General features: G+C 46.6%; 1 protein-coding gene across 2 annotated transcripts in view; it reads right to left on the minus strand.

Annotated features, from left to right (window-relative positions):
• Positions 1–9771, minus strand: part of LOC146178013 (monocarboxylate transporter 12-like) — a 59755-nt gene extending 49984 nt beyond the window's left edge. Inside the window, exons 1-2 of one of the 2 annotated variants that reach the window (XM_084581910.1) lie at positions 9656–9771; positions 294–582 (exon numbers count right to left, since the gene is read on the minus strand). In XM_084581910.1, coding sequence (XP_084438036.1) covers positions 294–504 — 211 coding nt within the window. In that variant the 5' untranslated portion in view covers positions 505–582; positions 9656–9771. Of the gene's footprint in view, positions 1–293; positions 583–2671; positions 2808–9655 lie in introns of those variants that run through there. The other variant, XM_084581909.1, reaches the window with a different exon arrangement.
• Positions 9772–22328: the final 12557 nt, after the last annotated feature.

The raw sequence follows: 22328 nt of genomic DNA on the forward strand, positions 1-22328 counted from the left end.
AAGAACTTTTTTTCTCACTGCCACTAACACATTTTCATAGAGGCATTCATTTTGTGGTCATCACTGTTGTATATATAGGTGCGCTGGCTTGTATTACATCTGCGTGCCTCATACTAAACGTGATTGCAGTCACTAACATTTGACCAGCTAATGATATAAAGTTGGTTGCGTTTCCAGTTATGTCCTAATTCCGAAAGAATCCCTGCCAGCCATAGTTTTTGTCCATCACAAGAAAAAAATTGTCATGGCCAAGATTATAAAGTATTTCGTTGCCACATGACAGGCCTTCTTACCGACGATGTTGAGGCTGAAGGGTGCAATAGACAGCGGCCAGGCGGCGTCTTGACGTGATACTCTGTACAGCTCCATGATGTACGTGTAAACCACTCCCGATGAATAGGTCATGGTCGCCGTGAAGAAATTCATAGACGCGCATGCCACGGCAACCATCCAACTCCACGGGCAGTCGGGCTTCAAACGATGAGACTTCGTTGCTGTAGTCATGCTTCGTTTGCAACGTGTCTCAGTCTCCTCTGCCTTTCGTTCCTTGTTTATTCGGTCACTCTCAATGCATAAAATTCCCTGCGTAAAATTATCAAAGCCAAACGTTATTGAAAGTATCGAGCACAGATCAAAGCCTTTATTTAATACTTAGATTTATTGCTCATCAACTGAAATACTGTGAGGCTCACTTGCAAACAAAATCAAAACCTCGATACAGGGCTTTGCTGCTGACGCTACGACAGCGGTGGTGAATTTAACGATTTCAACGCCCATTTTTCTTTGCTATCTGTTGGTACATTCGCAGTCCCGTAAGTTATGTGCACGCGCTACCATTGGTCACCACCACTCCTTAACAGTAGCTGTCCAACCATTAATCCAAAACATAGTGCATCAAACAACTTAATGACCTTCAGACGGAACACCACAAAGCACGTTGCTTACGATCATGAGCATGCGGCGAACCATAATAAACTGCATATGTGCGCCGCCTAGAAAGCACTGCTGAGGTATTGTCCTATATGTAGTAATTTTAAATGGGTATTTATTGTGTAGAAGAAGTACGTCGATGACAGCGTCGAGGTCGGCGGGGAAGCGGGGCGATCACGACCAACACAATCTGCGCGATGGCAATTCCACAACTGCTTCCTCTTCGTCAGCGTCCAGCGAAGAGGCCCATCTTCTTTTTCACAATGCCCCTCAGGGAAAAAGGAGCCATCCTGGCGACTTAAGGGGACGAATATACTATGGGATCGTAGAACGGCTTAAGGCGCTGCACATGAACATTTTAACCGCCATGGCGTCGCAAATCGGAAACTGGCGTAAGCGGCTCAACAGCATAGCTCACTGGTGAAGTGCGCGCGACGACGCGGTATGGCCCATGATTCTTGGAGATCAGTTTTGTTGAGAGGGCCGGGGCTGCCGGATGGAGCCAGAGAGCCACACGAGTGAGCCGGGCTCGAAGTGTGGTGCAATCTTCTAAATAGTGTCATGGCGATATTTTTGGCGCCACTGAGAGTCGGTTGTGAATGTCCGTGCAATTTGGCGGCGTTCTTCTGCGTGCTGTGCAGCTTCGGTCACTGTGGTACATTCTGAAGAGTACGGGTTGTAGGGGAGGACAGTATCAAGGGGCGAAGATGGATGGCGAGCATAAATAAAAAAGAACAGAGAAACCCGTGCAGTGTTGTACGCAGTGTTGTACGCATAGGTGATATAAGGAAGGACAATGTCCCAGTTTTTGTGGTTGGATCCGATGTACTTCGCGAGCATGTCACCGAGGGTGCGATTAAATCGTTCACTAAGGCCATTTGTTTGCGGGTGGTAGGCGATGCAAGTGCGGTGAATTTTTTGGCACTGAGCGAGCAGGGCTTGAACGACGTCATATAAGAAAGTACGGCCTGTGTCACTGAGCAATTCACGAGGAGTACCGTGACGAGGAGCACTGTTACCTCGCACCTCCACCAAATGTGGAAGTGCATCGAGGACGGCGTTGTGGTCGGCGGGGAAGCGGGGCGATCAAGACCAACACAATCTGCGAGATGGCAATTCCACAACTGCTTCCTCTTCGTCCGCGTCCAGCGAAGGGGCCCATCTTCTTCTTCACAATTGCTACATAGCGTGAAAGATTTAAGCATTGCGGAAGCATCATATCCAAACAGCAAGTGACCAATGACATAAATCTCATTAGTGACCAACCGACTGACTGCTGCTGCAGTCAGTCGGTTAGGCAGCCAGACTGCAGTCAGACTGATTCCGCTGACTGCAGCTCCCCGCAAGCGGCCACTTGGGGAAAAGGCATGCCGTGTACTTTGAGAGCCGTGGCATCGAGCGAAGGGGGTAGGTGAGGGGACGCAGCATGAAGGAGAATGTCATTGCTTTATCTTAGAGAACTCGGCGCTCTGTTAACGTAAACAATGTCGAAACTCACAGTTAGCTTCACTCGTGAGAGAAGATACCGGTGGGAGCTTTTACGCGAGCAGTGGTTTGGCGTGAGAATGCTACGGGGATTGGGTACAAAAACATTGAAGAACAAATTATCGCGTAGTTTGTAGAATTGTAGAGGAAGCGCATAAAATGACGAACGACTGCAAGCACACATAAACACGCACAGGCGCATGCACCTATATAATACCCCTCCCACCGTGACACACGAAGGAAAAGCTGAACTTACTCGTCCCGAAACTGTTTATTCGGTCCGGGTGATTATATCGCCATTGCATTAGTATATGCCTATGTAATCTTGGAGACGTTCAGGAAAGTGCACATCTCAATGCTCGTCTACAGGAGCATACGCCTTACTCCCGTGACTTTATATCGCCTGCATGAACGACGTGGATCCAGAAGGCAATGCGAAGGACTCATATTGATCGAACTGCGCGATGAGCTCAATACATGTATTGTCTACGGTAAAAAAATAAGCGACAATGTACGCGTGCAGCGGTCGATACAGGAGAAAGAACGTCGTGGGATAGAGCGTGATGAATTGGCTACTGCTGCTATGCATCTTCCACTGAGTTCCGAGATTTAAGTAGGAAGCATCTTCTATCTTTCTCTTTTAATTAGCGGTTGGAATTGCCGATAGATTCTGTAGATTTTGAAAAACAAAAACAAAACAGTTACGGATAACACCGAGGAAATTTATAAATATACACGACTTGAGAAGCAGCGAAAGCGATGAGAACAAGTACAGTCTTGGGGGATTCCAGGCATTTTTATGGAAAGAGGAGCCAGCCACCTTTAATGCTATTTCGCTTCTATCTTCGCACTAATATATCGAACGTGGGTGCAACAACTAAAATAAATGAACCCACCCTTCCACGAACCATAGCAGCGTTTGTCGTCATGAAATGTTCGCTAAACACAGGGCGTTCAAAACGCTTGAAGACTAATAAGTACTAGTGCACCGAGGAATTTTATGACAGCAACAAAAATAACACAAAACACAAGAAAAAACCAAAGTACAGGCTAAGTATTAATTTCCAGTTATTCTTTAATGATTCAAACCTTCCTGAGATCCCCCCCCCCCCCCCCCCCGCCGCATGTACCGAAGTAGTTCCTTTAAAACTGAACTTTGTTTAAACTTTCTTAATTATTGGAAATATTGGATGTGTTTTTCTTCGCTACGCAATACTGTGGTGATTAGAAAGCATACAGGAAGTTAGAGTGAGATCTTATTGAATCGGCAACACATTGCCTTTTGTCGAGACACGAGCGTTGTGTAGATTCTCATGTCATTTCGGCGCGGTTGTGCAAGTCTTGCTACTTGAATAAAATATCGAAATGAAAGCACAATTGGAAACCAAACTATATCATTTTGAAGATGGTAATTGATACTGGTGCTTCTTGATACAAAGAAGTGCTTGCACTTGCCGTTCCCTCAGTTTGGCTAGCTGGCAGTGAAGGGGCAAGACCTCTATATAGCTGCAGCTGCAGTACGAATATCGTAAAACTGAAATATTGTAACGTAACGTTACACAGAAGGCGCTCTGGCACTCTGACACCGAAGAACGTCAACAACCAGTCAGGGCAGCACGAAAGCGGAGCACCGTTTCGCTTCGTCGTCTTCTCCGAATCGCCGGTTCAAATCTTCGTCGTCTATGAATGGCATGTGTCATTGCCCCCCTTCTTGGCAGCATCGCCTCGATGCTGCAAATGCTGCTTGATGCGATGAGCTGACAGATGTTATGCTAGGTTGGTGTGGGATACCACAACACAAAACGGGGCACCATCAGTCTCAAGAATAGTCAACGGGGCGATCGTGGTAGGGTTTCATCCGGACGACGTGTACAACATCAGTGAACTGGCGTCGTCTGCGGCTTGAGGGATCTTGGGTCGCGGATTCAACTTCGTAAGTAACGTCGCTGAGGCGGCGGAGGACAAGATATGGGCCGAAGTACCGGCGCAGCAATTTTTCAAACAGCCCACGATGACGAACGGGCGTCCAAATCCAGACATAGTCTCCAGGCTCGTAGGCAGCGAAGCGCCGTCCCTTGTTGTAACGGTCAGCGTCTAATTGTTGTTGTAGGTATATGCGCTGCCTTGCCAGCTGCCGTGCTTCTTCCGCACTCTGGGTAAAACTAGCGATGTCCAGGTCAAGCTCATCTTCGTCGTCGGTGTATACAGGCAGCATTGTATCCAGTGGAGTGGTCACTCGACGGCCGAAGACAAGCTCGAAGGGTGTGAGCCGCGTCGTCTCCTGAAGTGCCGTATTATATGCGAACGTGGCATATGGGAGGATTTGATGCCAGGTCTTAAGCTCTATATCCACGTACATAGACAGCATGTCGGCCAGAGTTCTGTTTAGCCGTTCCACCAAGCCATTAGTTTGCGGGTGGTATGCCGTGGCCCGCCTATGGCTAGTGTGTGTAAGGTTCAGTACAGCCTTAGTCAGGCGGGCCGTAAAAGCTGCCCCGCGATCGGAAATGATAACAGCCGGAGCGCCATGACGCAACACGATGTCGTGGACAAAAAACTCTGCGACTTCGGTGGCAGTTCCATTTGTGAGCGGCGCGGTCTCAGCATATCGGGTCAAGTAGTCTGTCGCGACAACAATCCAACGCTTTCCATTACTTGACTTCGGAAAGGACCAAGAAGATCCATCCCCACTTGTTGGAAAGGTGTTTTCGGTGGAGCGATCGGCTGAAGAAATCCAGCTGGTTTCACGGGTAAAGTCTTTCGACGTTGGCAATCACGGCAGGTTTTTACATAAGATCGCACTGAAGGTAATAATTTCGGCCAATAGTATGTCTCCCGAATTCTTGCAAGCGTACGACTAACTCCCAAGTGGCCGGAGGACGGTTCGTCGTGACAAGCGCTTAAGATGTCAGGCCGTAGGTGCGTAGGCACTACGAATAGAAATGTCTCTTCGGATCTTTCAAAATTGCGCTTGTAGAGAACTCCACTTCGTAAAGCGTATGACTGCAAGTCACGACGAAAAACAAGCGGTACTCTACCACCGTGTCCTTCCAGATAATCGATGAGCGGCGCCAGCTCCGGGTCTTTGCGTTGAAGGTCAGCCATATGGGATTGGGTAATGGCCCCAATAAAGGGAAAATCGTCGGAATTTTCCACTGCAGTGGAGTCCAATAGCGCGCGTGCCAAGCAATCCGCATCTTGGTGTTTATGTCCCGACTTATACACAACGGTGACGTCATACTCTTGAAGACGGAGGCTCCAACGAGCTAAGCGTCCAGACGGGTCTTTAAGGCTTGCCAGCCAGCACAAGGAATGATGGTCGCTGACAATACGGAAGGGTCGTCCATACAAATATGGTCGAAACTTGCTGATGGCCCAGATTACCGCAAGGCACTCCTTCTCCGTTGTCGAATAGTTCGCCTCTGATCGTGAGAGTGTTCGGCTCGCGTAGGCGATAACCCGTTCTATTCCGCCTTGCCACTGAATGAGTATCGCGCCGAGGCCAACGTTGCTGGCATCAGTATGTACGTCGGTTGCGGCGTCTTCATCGAAATGGGCGAGTATTGGGGGTCTGTGTAGGCGGCTTCTAAGCTCCTGGAAGGCTTGTTCTTGATCGTCTCCCCACAGGAAGGGTATGCCTTCTCTGGTTAGTGCTGTCAGTGGTTCAGTTATCTTGGAAAAATCTTGGACGAAGCGTCGGTAGTATGAACAAAGACCTAGAAATCGTCGAAGTGCCTTTTTGTCGGTGGGGCGTGGAAAATTTGACATTGCGGTAGTCTTCTCGGGATCAGGGAGAACGCCCTGTGCACTGACAACATGGCCGAGAAAGCGTAGTTCCTTGAAAGCAAAGTGGCATTTCTCAGGCTTGATCGTTAGTTGCGCGCCTTTGAGTGATTGAAGCCCGATGCGCAACCGGTCCAAGTGTTGCTCGAAAGTAGGCGAGAAAATAACGACATCATCTAAGTACACCAAGCACGACTGCCACTTCAGACCTGATAAAACCGTGTCCATCATACGTTGGAACGTGGCCGGTGCAGAGCAAAGACCAAACGGAAGCACCTTAAACTCGTATAAGCCGTCGGGCGTCACAAATGCTGTCTTCCCTCAGTCTCTCTGATCCACCTCGATTTGCCAGTATCGGCTTTTGAGGTCTAATGAGGAGAAGTACCTGGCGTCGCGTAGTCGGTCGAGGGCATCATCAATCCTGGGCAGCGGATAGACGTCCTTTTTAGTCACGTTATTTAACTTTCGGTAATCGACACAGAATCTCAAGGTGCCATCTTTCTTTTTGACAAGGACCACTGGCGATGCCCATGGGCTCGTCGAAGGCTGGATCACGTCGTCCGCAAGCATTTCATCCACTTTCATTTTAATGGCGTCACGTTCTTTAGGAGAAACCCGGTACGGGCGCTGGCATACCGGTAACGTGGTCTCATTGGTGATGATTCTGTGCTTGGCGACAGGAGTACGACCAACCTTAGAGCCTGTGGCGAAGCAGTCTGCGAAATCGCTCAGAAGAGCCGAGAGAAGATTCCTCTGATCGGGCCTCAAGTCGGGGTTAATTTTAACGGTCTGCAGAGCATGACAAAATGCGGCCTCCTCTTTAGGGTTCGCCCCGGTGGTGCATAAATGAGGCAAGGCAGTAACATCATGAAGGACGGCAACAGCCGTGTCCTTGGCGAGAAGCCGCATCTCCTTAGCAAAATTTGTCAGGAAGACAGTAGCACAACTGTTCTGGAGTTGTACGAGTCCTCGAGCAACGGCTAATTCCTTCTCGAGTAGTAGCGGAAGGTGCCCATCCGCGATGCCCTCGTAATCGTGGAATAAGTCATGGTTTACAGGAACCAACACACTAGAATGTGCCGGAACCTCACGCCATCGTCGACTATACGCAAAACGTTCAGACCCGGATCTTCGTTTTCAATGCGCGCTACGGCTCGTTTCGTCGAAAAGGAAACACGCGCCTCTTTCAGGTCAATGACAGCGCCGTTGGTCTGCAGGAAGTCTAGACCAAGGATCAAGTCTTTCAAACACTCAGGAAGCACGATAAATTCTCCGACATACACAAAACCACGGATGCCGACCCGCGCTGTGCACTTGCCTGCAGGTTCGATCAAGTGGCTTCTCGCCGTGCGAATTTTGGGGCCGGACTAATGTGTCAAAACTTTCTTCAATTCTCGGCGAGACCACGGCTCATTACTGAATAATCGGCACGAGTGTCGAGTAACGCGGTGACATCCACTCCATCAATCGTTACACATAAATCGGAGGTAGTATGACGGATGCTGTCGCTACCTGACACAAGCGAAATCTCGTCGGGTCGGCCTGACGATGACGGAGGATCTTCACATTTCCCGACATCAGCGACCCTGCCTCCGAAGGCCGCTGGTATTAGTTTTCCCGGCTAGGGCTGGGAGAGGAGCGGCGTCGGGAAGAGTGGGGACTTGTCGAACGGTTGCTCGTCGAGGACGTAGACCGACGCTCTTGGTAACCGGACGTGACGGGATACTGTCGCGCTGCAAGGTCGCTTGCAATCTCAGTAGGCCTTTCGTCATTCCGAGGGTGGAGTTCCTCCGAGGCGAAATCCCGCATGTTGACGCGGCGGTACGGGCACGCCCGGTAAAGGTGACTGGCTTCCCCGCAATGATAGCACAGGGGGCGACGGTCCCGGGGCCGCCATACTTGACGGGGTCGCTGGTAGATTGGCGGAGGGGAGTAGTGAGGCCCCATGCGGCTCCATGCGAGGCCCTCCATGCAAGGACCCTGCGGCTCCATTGCTGGAGCTGCGGCGTTGATATTATGGTCCGGCGGGGGAGCCCTACGTAAGACGGACGCGTAGGTGGGCCTCGCGTCGATCGTCTGGTGGGGAACGCGCTGCTGGGGAACGTCAGCAACTTGCTGAGCTGCCATACGCACCTCGTCCCGGACGACTTCAGCCAGTGAAGGAAAAGCTGTTGTGTTGCAAGGCATCCGGAGCGCTTGCAGTTCCTCCCGCACGACAGAACGGATGAGATTTCGTAGTGCGTCCATGTCGCTGCCGATATGCACAGGAGGTGCGTCGGACCCAATGATGTTCACGTCACGGTTGTACTGACGGGCTCGGTGTTGCAGCGTTGTCTCCATGGTCGCTGCCTCGCTGAGAAACTCCGCCACAGTGCGCGGTGGACTGCGCACCAGTCCCGCGAAAAGTTCTTGTTTAACGCCCCGCATCAGGTGACGCAGTTTCTTATCTTCAGGCATTTGTGGGTCTGCACGCTTGAAAAGGCGTGTCATGTCCTCAAAGAACATACGCACGCTCTCGTTCGGGCGCTGATTGCGCGAGTTTAGCGCAGCTTCTGCTCGCTCCCGGCGGTCGGCGCTAGGAAAGGTGGCTTTGAAATCACGACAGAAGGCTGCCCAGGATGGGAAGGCAGCCTCATGGTTTTCAAACCATGTCCGTGCAGACTCTTCAAGAGCGAAGTACACGTTGTGGAGCTTGCGCTCATCAGTCCACCCGTTGTAACGAGCAACTCGCTCGTAGTTCTCAAGCCAGTCCTCGGCGTCCTCGAACACGTCACCATGAAAGGAGGGGGGTGTTCGCGGCTGATGACACAGGATGTGGGTGGGAAGCCTGCTCTCAGATGTCATTGCAGCAGGTTCTACGGCCGTCTGAGGATGCGTCGTCCTGGTAGCGGCCGGAAGGGGTCCGAATTCAGGGGGCTCTCCACGTAGGCGGCGGCTGAGGCGTTGATGTACAGGGGTAAGCTCCGTATTGGCAGGTTGATTATGCAGGACTGGATCGATACCTGGCAATTCCTCCACGAGATTTGTAACGTAACATTACACAGAAGGCGCCCTGGCACTCTGACACCGAAGAACGCCAACAGCCAGTCAGGGCAGCACGAAAGCGGAGCACCGTTTCGCTTCGTCGTCTTCTCCGAATCGCCGGTTCAAATCTTCGTCATCTGTGAATGGCATGTGTCAATATTACATGCGAGCCTTATATTGCGCCTGCGGAGGAATACCGAGGAGTTGATGACCGTCGTCTTGCATAGCTGATTACTTGGGTTGAGTTGAAAGTTTTGAGAGGAATGTTCCGAAATGCACTCGCGCATCGGAAATACCACAAAACGGGCAAGAATAGGAATAGAACTGCCCCCATGTTACAAATAAATACTCATCCGCGCTAACTGAATGACTAAAACCACTGCTTATGAATTTTACAGAATCTTTATATCGAGCAAGAAAGTTTTCCTCTCACCTCGTTCCCGCCTTGTCCAGTAATGTTCCTGCAATAAAGGGGCTATTGGGACATCCGGAACCACGTTGCACAACTAGCGTTGTGGGATAAAATATTACCCACTAGACATGCCTACGTGACCAGGAGGAGCTGAAACACACCTTGCGCTGAGTCTTCTAGACTGTTCTAGACTGTTTTTCATGATGCAGCCGCAGCGAGATTATGAGAATACTTCACATGCTGAAGTGCACACCATAAGAGGCCACATGGTACGAAAGGACGAAAGGTATGAACCTTGGGGGATAGTGCGCAAGTGTAGAAGTTTCTTAATACTCTGGGGATTTTTTGTTTAGAACGGAGGTTTCGTATAACCTGTGGCTTTTGAGATGATGATGCAGTTAAAGAGGCTTCGAAACATTCTTTAAGTGAGTGAACAAAAGCGAAATAAATGCATTAAAGACGAATGAACTTTGAACATTGCAGCTCTAAACAAACCGCAGCAATCAATCTCCTTTTGCTCCTCTTTCTTCTGACTGAACCAGCTGGGCAGAAAAAAGGAAAGAAACGCAATGCGTTAACCTCGCCCCCCCAGGGCGAAATGTGTTTGCTGACGTCTTTATACCTAGCTGGCAAAGATCACGCCATTTCTTTAGTCAGCTGTGAATCTAAAAACAATTAGAAGGATTCAACGCTGCTGAAGCGAATATGGAGCTGAGGCTATGGCTGAAAAAAAACTTTATTAACAATAAGTGGGAGAAATAGGGGAAGTCATCTAGCGTGCCCCAGGCCGTGGAGACGTTTGGCAACGCCGGCCCATTCTACGGCCTTGAACTGAATACCAGTGTCATCGCTGGACCTTGTCTTGCCCCAAGTCTCTTTAGAGGGATTAGTAAAGAGTTCTGAGGGAGGCTTATGGTCTTTGCACGCCATATCTTACGCTCGAAGTTCTCTTTCTCCCCGCAAAACCTGCAGAAGGAAGCGAATATGGAGCGAAAGCATTAGCTGCGGTTGACCGAGCGTTGTTCTTCTGTTAGGGGCAGCGCTGGCTCAGGTACCACGGCTGCTGACGGACATGGGCACGGCACACAGCAACGAGCGCTTAGACCTGGTATAGTATTGCTTTCGCAATAAAACAAAAAAATACATACTGAGTTTAGTCGCCTACTTGTTCAAAAGGTATTCCTGTGACAGCTGCCCAACTAGGTTTGAATTATGTATTCAAAACATATTATTTGACGCAGAATCATTCAGAACATTCTGCTGGGCGGCACAATCCTGGCGGAATCTAGCTATATCTGCTTTCTTTGGCAATGGTCTACCAACCAGTAATGGCGGTCATGGCCACGGCAGAGCAAAATAGCCTGCCAGTTCTCTTGCGAAGGCATTGAAATTTGGTGAACGCTGAGACTGAGTTGGCCTGCCCGCGCCAGGTAATGTATAAGCTAGCGATTTTGCCGTTTGCGTCGGCCGTGCGGAGGGATCAGTCCGGGGTACTATTCCGGAAAAGTATATTGTTGGGTACATTGCCGGTGTTGAGTAGGTGTTTGTGTTCAATCCCTCTTGCGATTTAAGGAGCTAATGATGTATTCTGTACTCTTGCTAGTTGTTTTGTGTGATACGTGCATAGTTATACTTCATGGAAGCTAGTAAACAAAAGTACTCTGCACAGTAATTGGGGGTCAGTCCTCGTACAATAGAGTTCGACGATGCTTATGAGCGGTTTCGCTTCTTCGTGTTGTGTCCAGGTAATCGTCGAAAAAGATTACTGCAGGTTAGGCTTGGTAATGAATCAAAATCTTAGCTTGTAGATAATCAGCTCATTGAGAGTACGAGACCATAGGGGTTAATTACTTAGTAAAGGTTATCAACCCCAGGAACAATGAAGCGATGAAAACTACTGATATATTTATGCAGAATCGAGCATTTCCTCCTTGCCTGCACTAATATTCAGCGAATGTAACAAAGTGATAAGTTCACTGCGTCAAACTTTGCCTGCCGTTTATAGTGAAAAGAAGTGTTGCATAGTAGAAATAAAACTCTTCACCCGTAGTGAGAAAACTTCAATAAATAAAAGTAAAAAACGCTTCTCTAATTGATAATGCTGCATTATGCCCGTTGTAATTTAAGGTGCCCTCCCAATGAGTCTGGACTGTTAAGTGCGCAGTGTATAATGCTATTATTTTCCTCGACATAGGTCTTACGAATTATAACTTGTTGAAAGTTTCAAAGAAGTAAAATCATCACTACCTGGAACTAAATGTAATTGCATATTTGCATGCAGTATCGTATGTCTGCCAAAGAGCGCTGGCGTGGTGTGTTGAAATTTAAGAGCATAAAATTTCGTCTCTGCATGCGATTTATTTATGTGCAGCGCTGAAACGTTTATGCAGGCCAACTTCACTTCGTATTATGAAACGTATAGATTTTCTGCGAAGCCGAAACCCTTACGTAAATATGTAGTTACGTTTTTTAGTATATCTTTAGACAAATGGTTGCACACGCTGTCAAAGTTAAGTTCAAAGTCTTTATAAAACTCAGTAATTGCTAGCAACAATCTTCCGACAATTCGTCACCGTGACTGCAAATGCTTTAATTTTTTAAAAATAAATCTTTATATCTTCTGTGATTGGCTTATCGATAGCTGTTAACATCCAATCAAGGGTGCTCCGAGAATTGGCCACCGTGATTCCAAACAATCATGTTTAATAGAAGTCTCCGTACTTCGCATTATCAACTTATTACCATTGCAAAATAGTATCTAAGGAAGCTGCGTCTAGAACTAACAGTACTTTCATGCTTGCAATATTTTGTGAAAAGTGTAGGCTGTTCAGCGGTTGTTGCAGATTCGTACTTTCATTTATTGCACAAACCCGTGGCATGGAACCACTTCTTTTGTTCCCGCTAGCAATGACGACCATATATTTTCAAAGCAGGAGCCTGGTCATAATTTATTGTGGCGTCGCCTTGAAAAGAAAAATAAATTTTAGAGCGCAGCTATTTGGCGTCCGTTCCTGGGTTTCGCGTCGGCGTCGGCCTCGTAACCAGCTCCGCCCCCCTTTCATCCCCCCAGCGCTAGCAGCGACCGACTGATTCCGCTGGATGCCGCTGACGCCGCTAGAGAGTCAAGATAACGTGACTGCAAAGAGGAGGGGAGGCCCCCCCCCCCCCCCCCCCCCTGTTCCTGTGTGGCGGATAGGGTGCTCTTCAGTTGCCGACGCGCCAGTTATTTCACGTAGGCCCCGGCACGTCGACGAATACGTGACCACCTTCCCACGGCTAGATCTGGTTCTTGGCGCTGCGGAACCGAGGGTATCATATTGTTTGCGTCGGCATCGGCGGCGTTGTCCCTGAAACCAACTCCGCAGCTGGGGTTGACTCACTATAGGCGTCAGCAGCATCAGTCAGTCGCTGCTATCTCTTCCCTTTACCGCGTTGTCCGCTTGCTGCGCGCGCTTCTGCCCCCATCGTTTGCCGCTGGGTGTACACGCCGCCTCCCTCCCCCCTCTTCCTGCGAGTCTCCGGTTGTCAAAGCGCCGGCTCGAACTTAATTCCTTTCTTCGCTCCTCATCCAATGCAACCCCTGTGCGGTGGCAATCAGAGAGCCAGATCGGTGGCGGCGGATCTGTATATGTGCACCGCCCGAGCCGAAATTGCCGCTGCCATTTTCCACTGCGAAATTATCTGCCAGTTCTTTCTGAGCCATGAGCGAGACGACCGGTGGAAGTCCTCCGTCTGCTGCTGCTGCTAAACGAGCTGCCAGAGCAGAGGCCCAGCGCCGTCGCCGCCAGAATCCAGAGGAGTAAGCGAGGCTGAAGCAGAAGCTCATCGCCGCCGTCGAGAAGACCCTGCCGTTCGCACCGCCGAAGCGGAGGCTCATCGCCACCGTCGAGAGCAACCAGGTGTAAGCGAGGCTGAAGCAGAAGCTCATCGCCGCCGCCGAGAAGGGAGTCTTTGTTAAAGGAATACGTGTGAAAAATAAAAAAAAATTCTCTGATAGCGCATACGTGTGTTGCTCGATTTCTTTGCCTCAATCTATCGAAAAGGTGAAACAGCTTATTTGCTGCGCTCAAATTTCGCATTAGGAAGTAACGTAATCGTCGGTAATTTTTTGGTTAATAAAATGTTTCGCCCACTTTGGTATCATTTATGCCAGTGCACATATTTATCCCTACTGAGATGCCCCTTATCTTTTACTTATGGGCTGGTTGGTATGTAAGCATCGTTTCCAGTACAAAAGAGTACCTAACTAGTGGGGCTGGCGACCTCTCAGTATTTAAAACCGCGCGCTTGTTTTTTAATTTGTAATGGTGCTTTCCCGAGAAGCGAGAATGTGAATGACCGAGCTTTAAATCATGGGGGCGGGATGGTATCGACGCGGAAAGAGGATAGATAAGGTTGGCGGAGGCATGGCTCGAGGACTTTGCCTGGCGGTAGTCCTGCGAGGTGCCGTACGTTGCGTGGTCAGCGGGCGCCACGGGCCAGCTTGATGTACACGGACGTTGGAGGTAGAGGCTTGCCCAGACGAAGACTGAAGCGGGACCTCCGCAGATGGGGTAGGTGTATTTGCCGGAGTTCCTGCCACGCGACAGGCAACAATGATCGTTATACCACTCGGAAACCTTTGGCGAAGTCGCATCATGCTATTTGGGCTGCAGTGTGTTTTATCTTGCCGCGTTAAACCCCTGGCTCACGTTATATTTTATTCCTGGCATTGTATTGTCACGAGTCTCTGCCGCAGTTATGCAGCGCAGTGGCGCCCGGTGTTGTTTCTTTGCTGCCTGCGTTTTGTTTATCCGGACTAAACCGTTGTTTTTTAGACAGTCTGAATGGTACCTGTTACACTTTATTCGATGGATACTCGTATCGTGAGGTTATGAAGGAAGGTGGCATTGAAAGTGGACACAGGGAAACAGGAATCATAGTCGAGGACTAGGGAGTAAGGTCGGTCACTTGGTGAACTTTAGCGATCTCTGACACCGTACAGAACACGGACGTCTCTCAATTTCGCCTCCATCGAACTGCAGCCGTCAGCGGTCGGGTTCGAACCCGGGTACTCTCGCACAGTAGTTGGGCATCTTACCAGTCCGCCTTTCCCTATCACAGTGGCCTCAACGTCAGCCGGCATTGTTATGATTACTTGTCTTTATCGCCAACAGCAACAGGTAGTCGTGGCCAAGTGTTGACAGAATAAGGTCGCAAGAGAAGGTCAGATATGTCTCTAAAATAGTTTGTTATAAAGAAAGCCAGTAAAAACTTGTAAATGGACTCCAAAGGTTGGGGAGGGGGGCAATAAAATGCACCTGTAAAAATAGCACACCGGGAGGGTCTCACAAAGTTCCTCAGAAACCACATAAGAAAGGAAGGCAAGGATTAAAAATGCATTGGTCCTTGAGAAAACAATGCTAGGAAATGCTGTTCCACAAAATTTTATCCTTAGTTGAAACTTCGCTTAAAGTTTTCAAAGAGTGACAGTATGTGGTAAACATATAAATGCTCCCATGCAGCAATAATTATTTACTTTCTGGGAAGTTAATCTATACACCACCAAATGCGAAATTACTTCTTGAGTTCTCACGTCTGTAGGCAATGTTGGGAAGACCCCCCCCCCCCCCCCCCCCCCCCCCCCCCCCCCCGCCCCCAGTTCACTCTGCAAAAATATTGCCAGAACGCTACAATGTAACTTACCAAAATTTGTTTAGCTTAGAGTTCTCTTGACAAATCGTGTATGCTTGACGCTCATTTTATTTATTTGCAGATAATACAGCATCATTTGTAGCAGTAGCTGGTACGGTGGGCGCAAAGGTAACAAAAATTGTAGATATGAGCAAATTTGTTTAGAACCTTAGGATATCACTCGTTTAATGAATTATGTAGAAAATGTTAATTTAATTTATTTATTCTATACTGCTATCCTCATGTAAGGGAATGTTGCAATATTGGATTTGGTTTGGTTTGGTTTGTGAGGTTTAACGTCCCAAAGCAACTAAGGCTATCAGAGACGCCGTAGTGAATGACTCCGGAAATATCGACCACCTAGGGTTCTTTAAAGTGCACTGACATCGCGCAACACATGGGCGTCTTGCTTTTCGCCTCCATCGAAAAGGGGCCGCCGAGGCCGGTATTCGATCCCGCATCCTTGGGAATAGTAATCGACTTCCATAACCACTGCGCCAACCCGGCGGGCGCAATATTGGGTGAATAAATACAGAAGCACACATAGAGCATACTGTACACGAGCGGACAAGGATAACTGCAGCTGTGATAGACCTATTACAAGAGAACCAAAGCAAAAAAAAAAATAAATAAAAATAAACAATGTCAAAGCGAAAAGAGCACTATGTTTGTCTGGAAAGTAATCCGCGAAAAAAAAAAATATCTGCACTCAGAAACAGCTGCACATATATAACAGCGATGGTAGCAAATGCGCCGCGTTCTTAAATGAGTAGCTCCACTCATATTTCCACCTGCACTTAACTGTAAACAAGCCCCACATGTCTTTAGAACTCAAGCGTAAAGGAGAAAACAATTAAACATGAATTGCTGTACAAAAAGAAAAAAAAATTGAAAAAAAAACTTTGTAACGTCATTGCTTCAGTAATTATTAGGCTCTGCTGTTAAACGGTAAATTCAATGGGGCTCTGATTGAAGTGATGGGAGGTAATTCAAATTCCGCATGACCCGTTCGAGGGTAACTATGAATACATGTTGATTTGAGCAAAGTAATGAATATATGTTATGTTAGAGGAACTATTTGTGTGCATAGGCTGAGCTTCACTGTGTAAACGACTTGTACCAGAATATTGGTATCAACAGACGTACACAGTGGAGTCAGCTATAATGAAAAGAGAGTGGAAGCAAGGGGCCCCAGCGATACTGATTACAATTCAAATCAACGGCTTCCTTTTCTACAACGGCTATGTAAACTTTGTACGGTCTTATAAAATGCAAGCATAAGCAAGAATATTAAGGTTATTAACTCTGGCAGCAGCTGCACATCTCCGGATGAGTGTGACGGGAATGACAAGTACTAACTAGGGCCATTTTAATCTGCAGTGTGTACCCCTGAGCTATTACACCTATGTTTCACTTCAATCTTGCCTCTACTTGAAATACGTAGGTACTGTCGAAATAAAACAGTGAAGCATTTAAAACACTGCAGAAGTCATGAATGATTTTATTTTCTGCGTACTGGAGGGCAGGATTTGTACAATTTGGGGCTGGGCTAGAAAGGCAGCTAAAATCATAGAACAAAAGTGAGCTGCTTTAGAGCGTTCCTCTCCTTTTCATTTTTGCTCTCAAACAATATATAAGAGAGAAAGAGAGAGAGAGAGAGAGAGAGAGAGAGAGAGAGAGAGAGAGAGAGAGAGAGAGAGAGAGAGAGAGAGAGCACGATCCGGCAAGCAAAGGTTTGCAACACTTGAGGAAATTACAAGGGGAAAAGCATATCAGCGCGCCGTATCTACCTTTGCAACGTTTCCGTTACAGTATGTCAGAATGCCAGAATGACGATACCATTGGAGAAGCTAGACAGCTTGCGTTAGAAAAGAAGAGCTAAATGCTAAAAAAAAAACATCTTAGTTCACGCGTTTAATACATCACGATAATAACATACTATGGCTCTGCTCTCTTTAGTTTCCTTGTACTTCACATAAAAGGCTGTCTCAGAAAATGAACTACTTGCAGCTGTGGCGTACAAATGCCAGAATACACCAACCACTCGACCCTATTAATCATGGCTGTTTTGATTCTGGTCTCTTTGTGATTGCGAACAAAGTAAAGCAAAGGAGATGTAGTCATTCTAAGTGCTGAAATACAATTTCTGTTTGGGCCCATGTTGCTTTGTGAACAAAAACTGTACAGTGTACCAAAATATTAATAAAATCAATTTTCATGAATAATTTCACTTTCTAAAAGCCTTTCTTTCTCTATGAACTCTAGAGACCTTTATAAAAACAAAATGATATATCACAATATGCATTTCTCACAAGACTCATAGTGAAAAATGTTTTATTCTGGCTCGGAAAAGGTCGTTGTCTAGCATTTCTCAACAAACACGAATTGCGGGGTACTTGTGGCATGTATTATTTAAGAAAAATATTACAAATACTAAAGACAGGTATCGATTAACAGCTTGCATTAAAATAACTTTTAGCAAATTAGAATATATATATCTCCATGGCACTGACGTAATCCCCGTTCCCTTTTTATATTTCAAGTGGAGGACCAAAGACTGAGCGGCAAGATGTTTTCTTAGAAAATTGGCAACAAGGCAATGAAAATCCGTTTTGATTATTTGAATTATGTTGAAAATTTATGTGAACCAGGTCATGGGCAATCGGTGACCATTTTTAGAAACATTCACCGAGGGGTAAAGGCGCTTAAGGTAATTTTGCCTAGCACATGGGTTGAACAGGTTTGCGGGAATGGAAAGTAGAAAAATGTTTGCGATTTAAAAAATCTTTATAAGAGACCAATGAAAATATTTGATCACCCCAAATAAAGATTTATAACTTTGTTTGAAACACAACGGCAGGACGTCGACCGTACGCAATGCCCAATTGTCACCACTCTTAAACGATTGGGGTGTCATCAGCTAGATGGAGTAAGCGCGAGTTTGACGCTTTACTAGGTATATTCAACCGCGTTATGGATAACTACATTGGCGCGCTTTTTAATTGATATCCGCGCCAGTAGCTTTCACTTAGCAAGCATCTTCCTGATGGCACGACCTGAACAATGCACTGCAACTGGTGCTTATCTATGTGGGGATTCTCTCCACGTTTCGGACTGTGTCAGCATTGCACCAAGCTTTTTGGAGCCCTAGCTCTCCAAGGAAATGCACGCTCTCTCTTAGGTCATGGAGATTGTTGAACATGGGTAGGATATAAACCAGTCTGCGATTTCGTGATAGGAAATAACAGTCGAATAGTACAACACAAAATCTCTTGCAACTGAAAGAGGGCATATCCAGAGTTTGCAGCTCAGTGTTCAGACAAATGTTTTGCGCCACTGCAACATGGTCTCAAAATCTGTTCGGCTAGGTCGATCTATCACCTTTCCGAGGAATCCTTCCGGCAGGGAGCAGCAATGACAGGCACTTTTTGCGCATTGCGTTTTGTCAGCCTTTGTACCTCATGATGACACGATCGATGCTCTCAAAGAAACGAAATTTAATAAAGTTTGAACTGGATTAGAATCGGTTACATAATGGAGCTTCCGACGTTACGTCCGTCCGTCCCGAATGCTCTCCTCCATCCCTTCTCCCCTCTTTTCACCTCTCGCCGATACTCCCTCTATTGGCTCCGCCTCTCCGTTGTCGTTTCGTCAGCTTTTCGGTAGATGCGGCTATTTAACACTCCCGCTAACAGTTTGCTACTGGTCGCATGAGCTCCGCACGAAGCATTATCGCGTGCAACAGATAGTGTGCGTTGTTGTTTTCTTTTGCTAAATATAACTTTACCTGTACTCACCTATGGGGCTGAAACGTGGAGGCTAACCAAGAGAGTTCTACTGAAGTTCAGGACAACCCAGTGAGCTATGGAACTAGAAGTTGTAGGGGTAACATTAAGAGATAGGAAGCGTGCAGAGTGGGTCAGAGAAATAACTCAAGTTACTGACATTCTAGTGGAAATCAAGAAGAAGAAATGGGCATGGGCAGGAAATGTAGTACGAAGAGAGGATAACCGATGGTCGCTGAGGGTAACAAACTGGATTCCAGGGGAAGGAAAGCGTCAAAGGGGGGGGGGGGGGGCAGAACGTTTAGGTGGGCAGATGAGGTTAAGAGGTTCGCAGGGGTCAAGTGGGTGGAGCTAGCACGGAACCGGGTTATCTGGAGAAATATGGGAGAGGACTTCGCCCTGCAGTGGGAATAGTCAGGCTGATGATGATGATGGTGATGATGATGAACTCTATCTTTCCTTATAAGTTCTGTGTTTTTGAGCATCAGGAGGTTAGGGGACTCACAACACATTTGAATTGATCAAGTTGTTTTCATACTGAGCGCAATGTACTGGGCACTGTGCGGTGAGACTACTCTTCAAATAGCTGCGCACTGTATCAACAATGCTCATAAAACCTAATAATGCAGCACCGCGGCACTTTTAAATAGCAACGAGCTCAATGTTATGCTTCTTAATATCCCTGAAAGCTGTATAGCCGAAGACGTCGCGAAGAATCTGTTTAGAATTGGAGCAAGACAGTGAATATTCATTGTCGTACTGTAGCTAAAGCAACATTTTTTCGACGAAAGAGGGCACGTTGAGCATATTTATGAAGATAACATTTTAAACTTGAAACCCGTGAATCGTGCTTGCATGCGTATAGATATGGACAGATACATGAAGCGTGAATGTCGTACTGCATGCGTGCTCATGCGTGAGATGGCTTTTAGGTCATAGCTGTATTTAGGATTAAGACATAACCATATTGTTGGCTTTCACCAGTGCAGAGCGTCTTGACGATCCTTGAGGCACTGTCGGTGCGATGCTGAAACTGTGACCCTTCTGGCATACTCTTCGGTTCCCATCTAAGCATAATTCGTGTTTTAATGTCTACTAAAACTCGAATTCCACTAAACGCACTGCTATATATAAATATCTTGTCTGCTCAGAACTATAGTATTAAGCGTCATCCTGGGATTATGACAATGCCAACCTAAATAACACTATCGAACTGTATCAGAATAACGCTGTTCGTATCGATCGTTCTTTCAAATTATAACCGCACCGCCAGCATTACTAACATGAAGGCAAGCCTATCCCTGCCCAACGACGGAAATTGTTTCACCTTTGCCACTTTCACAAGGTTTGTCATCATCACTACTTCATATCAGCGCCAACGTATAAAGAGCTGATCAACAAAACAAAGTGCATGTTATCCATTGTCAAACAAACACTTTTTATTATTCTTTCATGCCGCGTACATCAAATGATTTGAATCAGCTTCCCGCAGATATTGCATCAATAACAGATTTACATCGTTTCGCTAGTCACAGTCTGCATTTTTGTTTCGTGATTTGATTGTTTTCTTTAAAAGTAACTCATTTCATCTTCATTTCTCTTCCTTTTTCATGATAAGGTTTCGTCATGTTTGTATGGTGTCCTAGTTAATGGCTGAAATTTTTGTACTGCTTTCATTGTGCTCTCAACAGTTTTGATAATGTTTGTGTCGTGTTTGTTTGCTTTGGAAATTCTGTTTGTTTCGAAAACTGCCGTTTTTTATGTTATGAGCTATGTAACGCCACTCTCCTCTATAATGCCTAGTAGATTGAGGGTATGGAAAATAAATAAATAAATGCAATGCTTCCAGGTCTCTTTCTTTCGACTTGGTAAAGCATCACCACCACGAAAGCATGGCGAATTTGACAGAAATTTAGTCTCCAGAACTGAAATTACCAACTTAATAGTATCACGAGATATATCAAGAGCTAGAAGAGCCGGTTGAAATTATGGGAATGAATGTGTATTGCATTTCGATTTACGCATTAGTAACTTTATTTTGTTCGGGTCTTTCCTTGAATATTCGTTTTTACTCATATTGAAGATCTGCATTTCCGTGACTGTACTATGTTTGGCAGCATATGTGTTTGAAATGATTGCCCTTTCTCTTGAGATTACTTTTGTGCCTGAGAACTTGACTAGCGAAAAAGACTATAGGTCCAGTCGTGTTTGTCGTTTTCATTTTCGCAAGTAAAACGAGGAAAGAAAAAGCCAACAACTAACAAGGCAGCTCAACGGCTGATGCATCAGCCAGTTGTCCATTGCGTTAGATTTTGGATGACATGATATTCAATGCGCTAAAATATTTAAGCACGGGGAGTGTTTTTAAAGATACCATGGAGCGACGTCAAAAGAACATTACAAAAACATATGCCTCCAAACAAGACATATCTAAGGTTTCTTTCTAGTGCATGTGATCACGAACAGCAAACGCACCGGAAATGCAGTATGTGATGAAATATATGCAGAATTCTGGGGCAAAACATGAACTTTCTAGAATATCTGGATGACAACTGAAAGGTTAAGTCTAAGGTTACACTGACAGACGATACAAAGATATCCATTTTCCTTCGCTGTTCTTTCATCGGCCGACAATAAACTGCGCTGTCAAAAAGCTCAAACCAAAATAATTCTGTTGGTGTAATAGATTTTTTCAGCACTATTTTTGAACAGGCGCTTGCCATAACAAGGCAATAATTTGAGCCAATAAAAGTATTTCTATAAATTTCAGACCGACTTTCAAAACTAAAGGATTGGACTAAATTCTGCGATATTACAGAAAGGTCGGTCTTTGCAGAGAGCATTTAAACATTTTGGCGCATTTCGGGCACCAGGCTGTCCTTTTTTCTCCGATGTCCTTTTTGAAGATAGTCATGATGCACGTCAAAGATAGGTTTCTGCTTTCGTGCAAACTGCACAAACTGGACTTTATAAGGCCAGCGTACATCGATGCTTACTTCTTGAGTTCTTGAGTGAAAAGGAACCATACAAATTTGTAGTTTTAAGCGGGAATCAAGGCACTGGTAGCGGGCACTGATAGTGAGCAGAACAAGAGCGGTGGTAGCTTAACTTGTAGTCAGCTGGTCCGCAAAACCACTTCCTCTTTCTCGGCTATCTGTCCGCTTAATAGGAATTGCTTTATAATCTGGCTCCTGCAGAAATGATCGAGGAGCCATCCTGTCGACTCATGGAGATAA

Source organism: Amblyomma maculatum, chromosome 10, assembly GCF_055883805.1.
Source record: "Amblyomma maculatum isolate TAMU_Amacu chromosome 10, ASM5588380v1, whole genome shotgun sequence".
NCBI lineage: Eukaryota > Metazoa > Arthropoda > Arachnida > Ixodida > Ixodidae > Amblyomma > Amblyomma maculatum.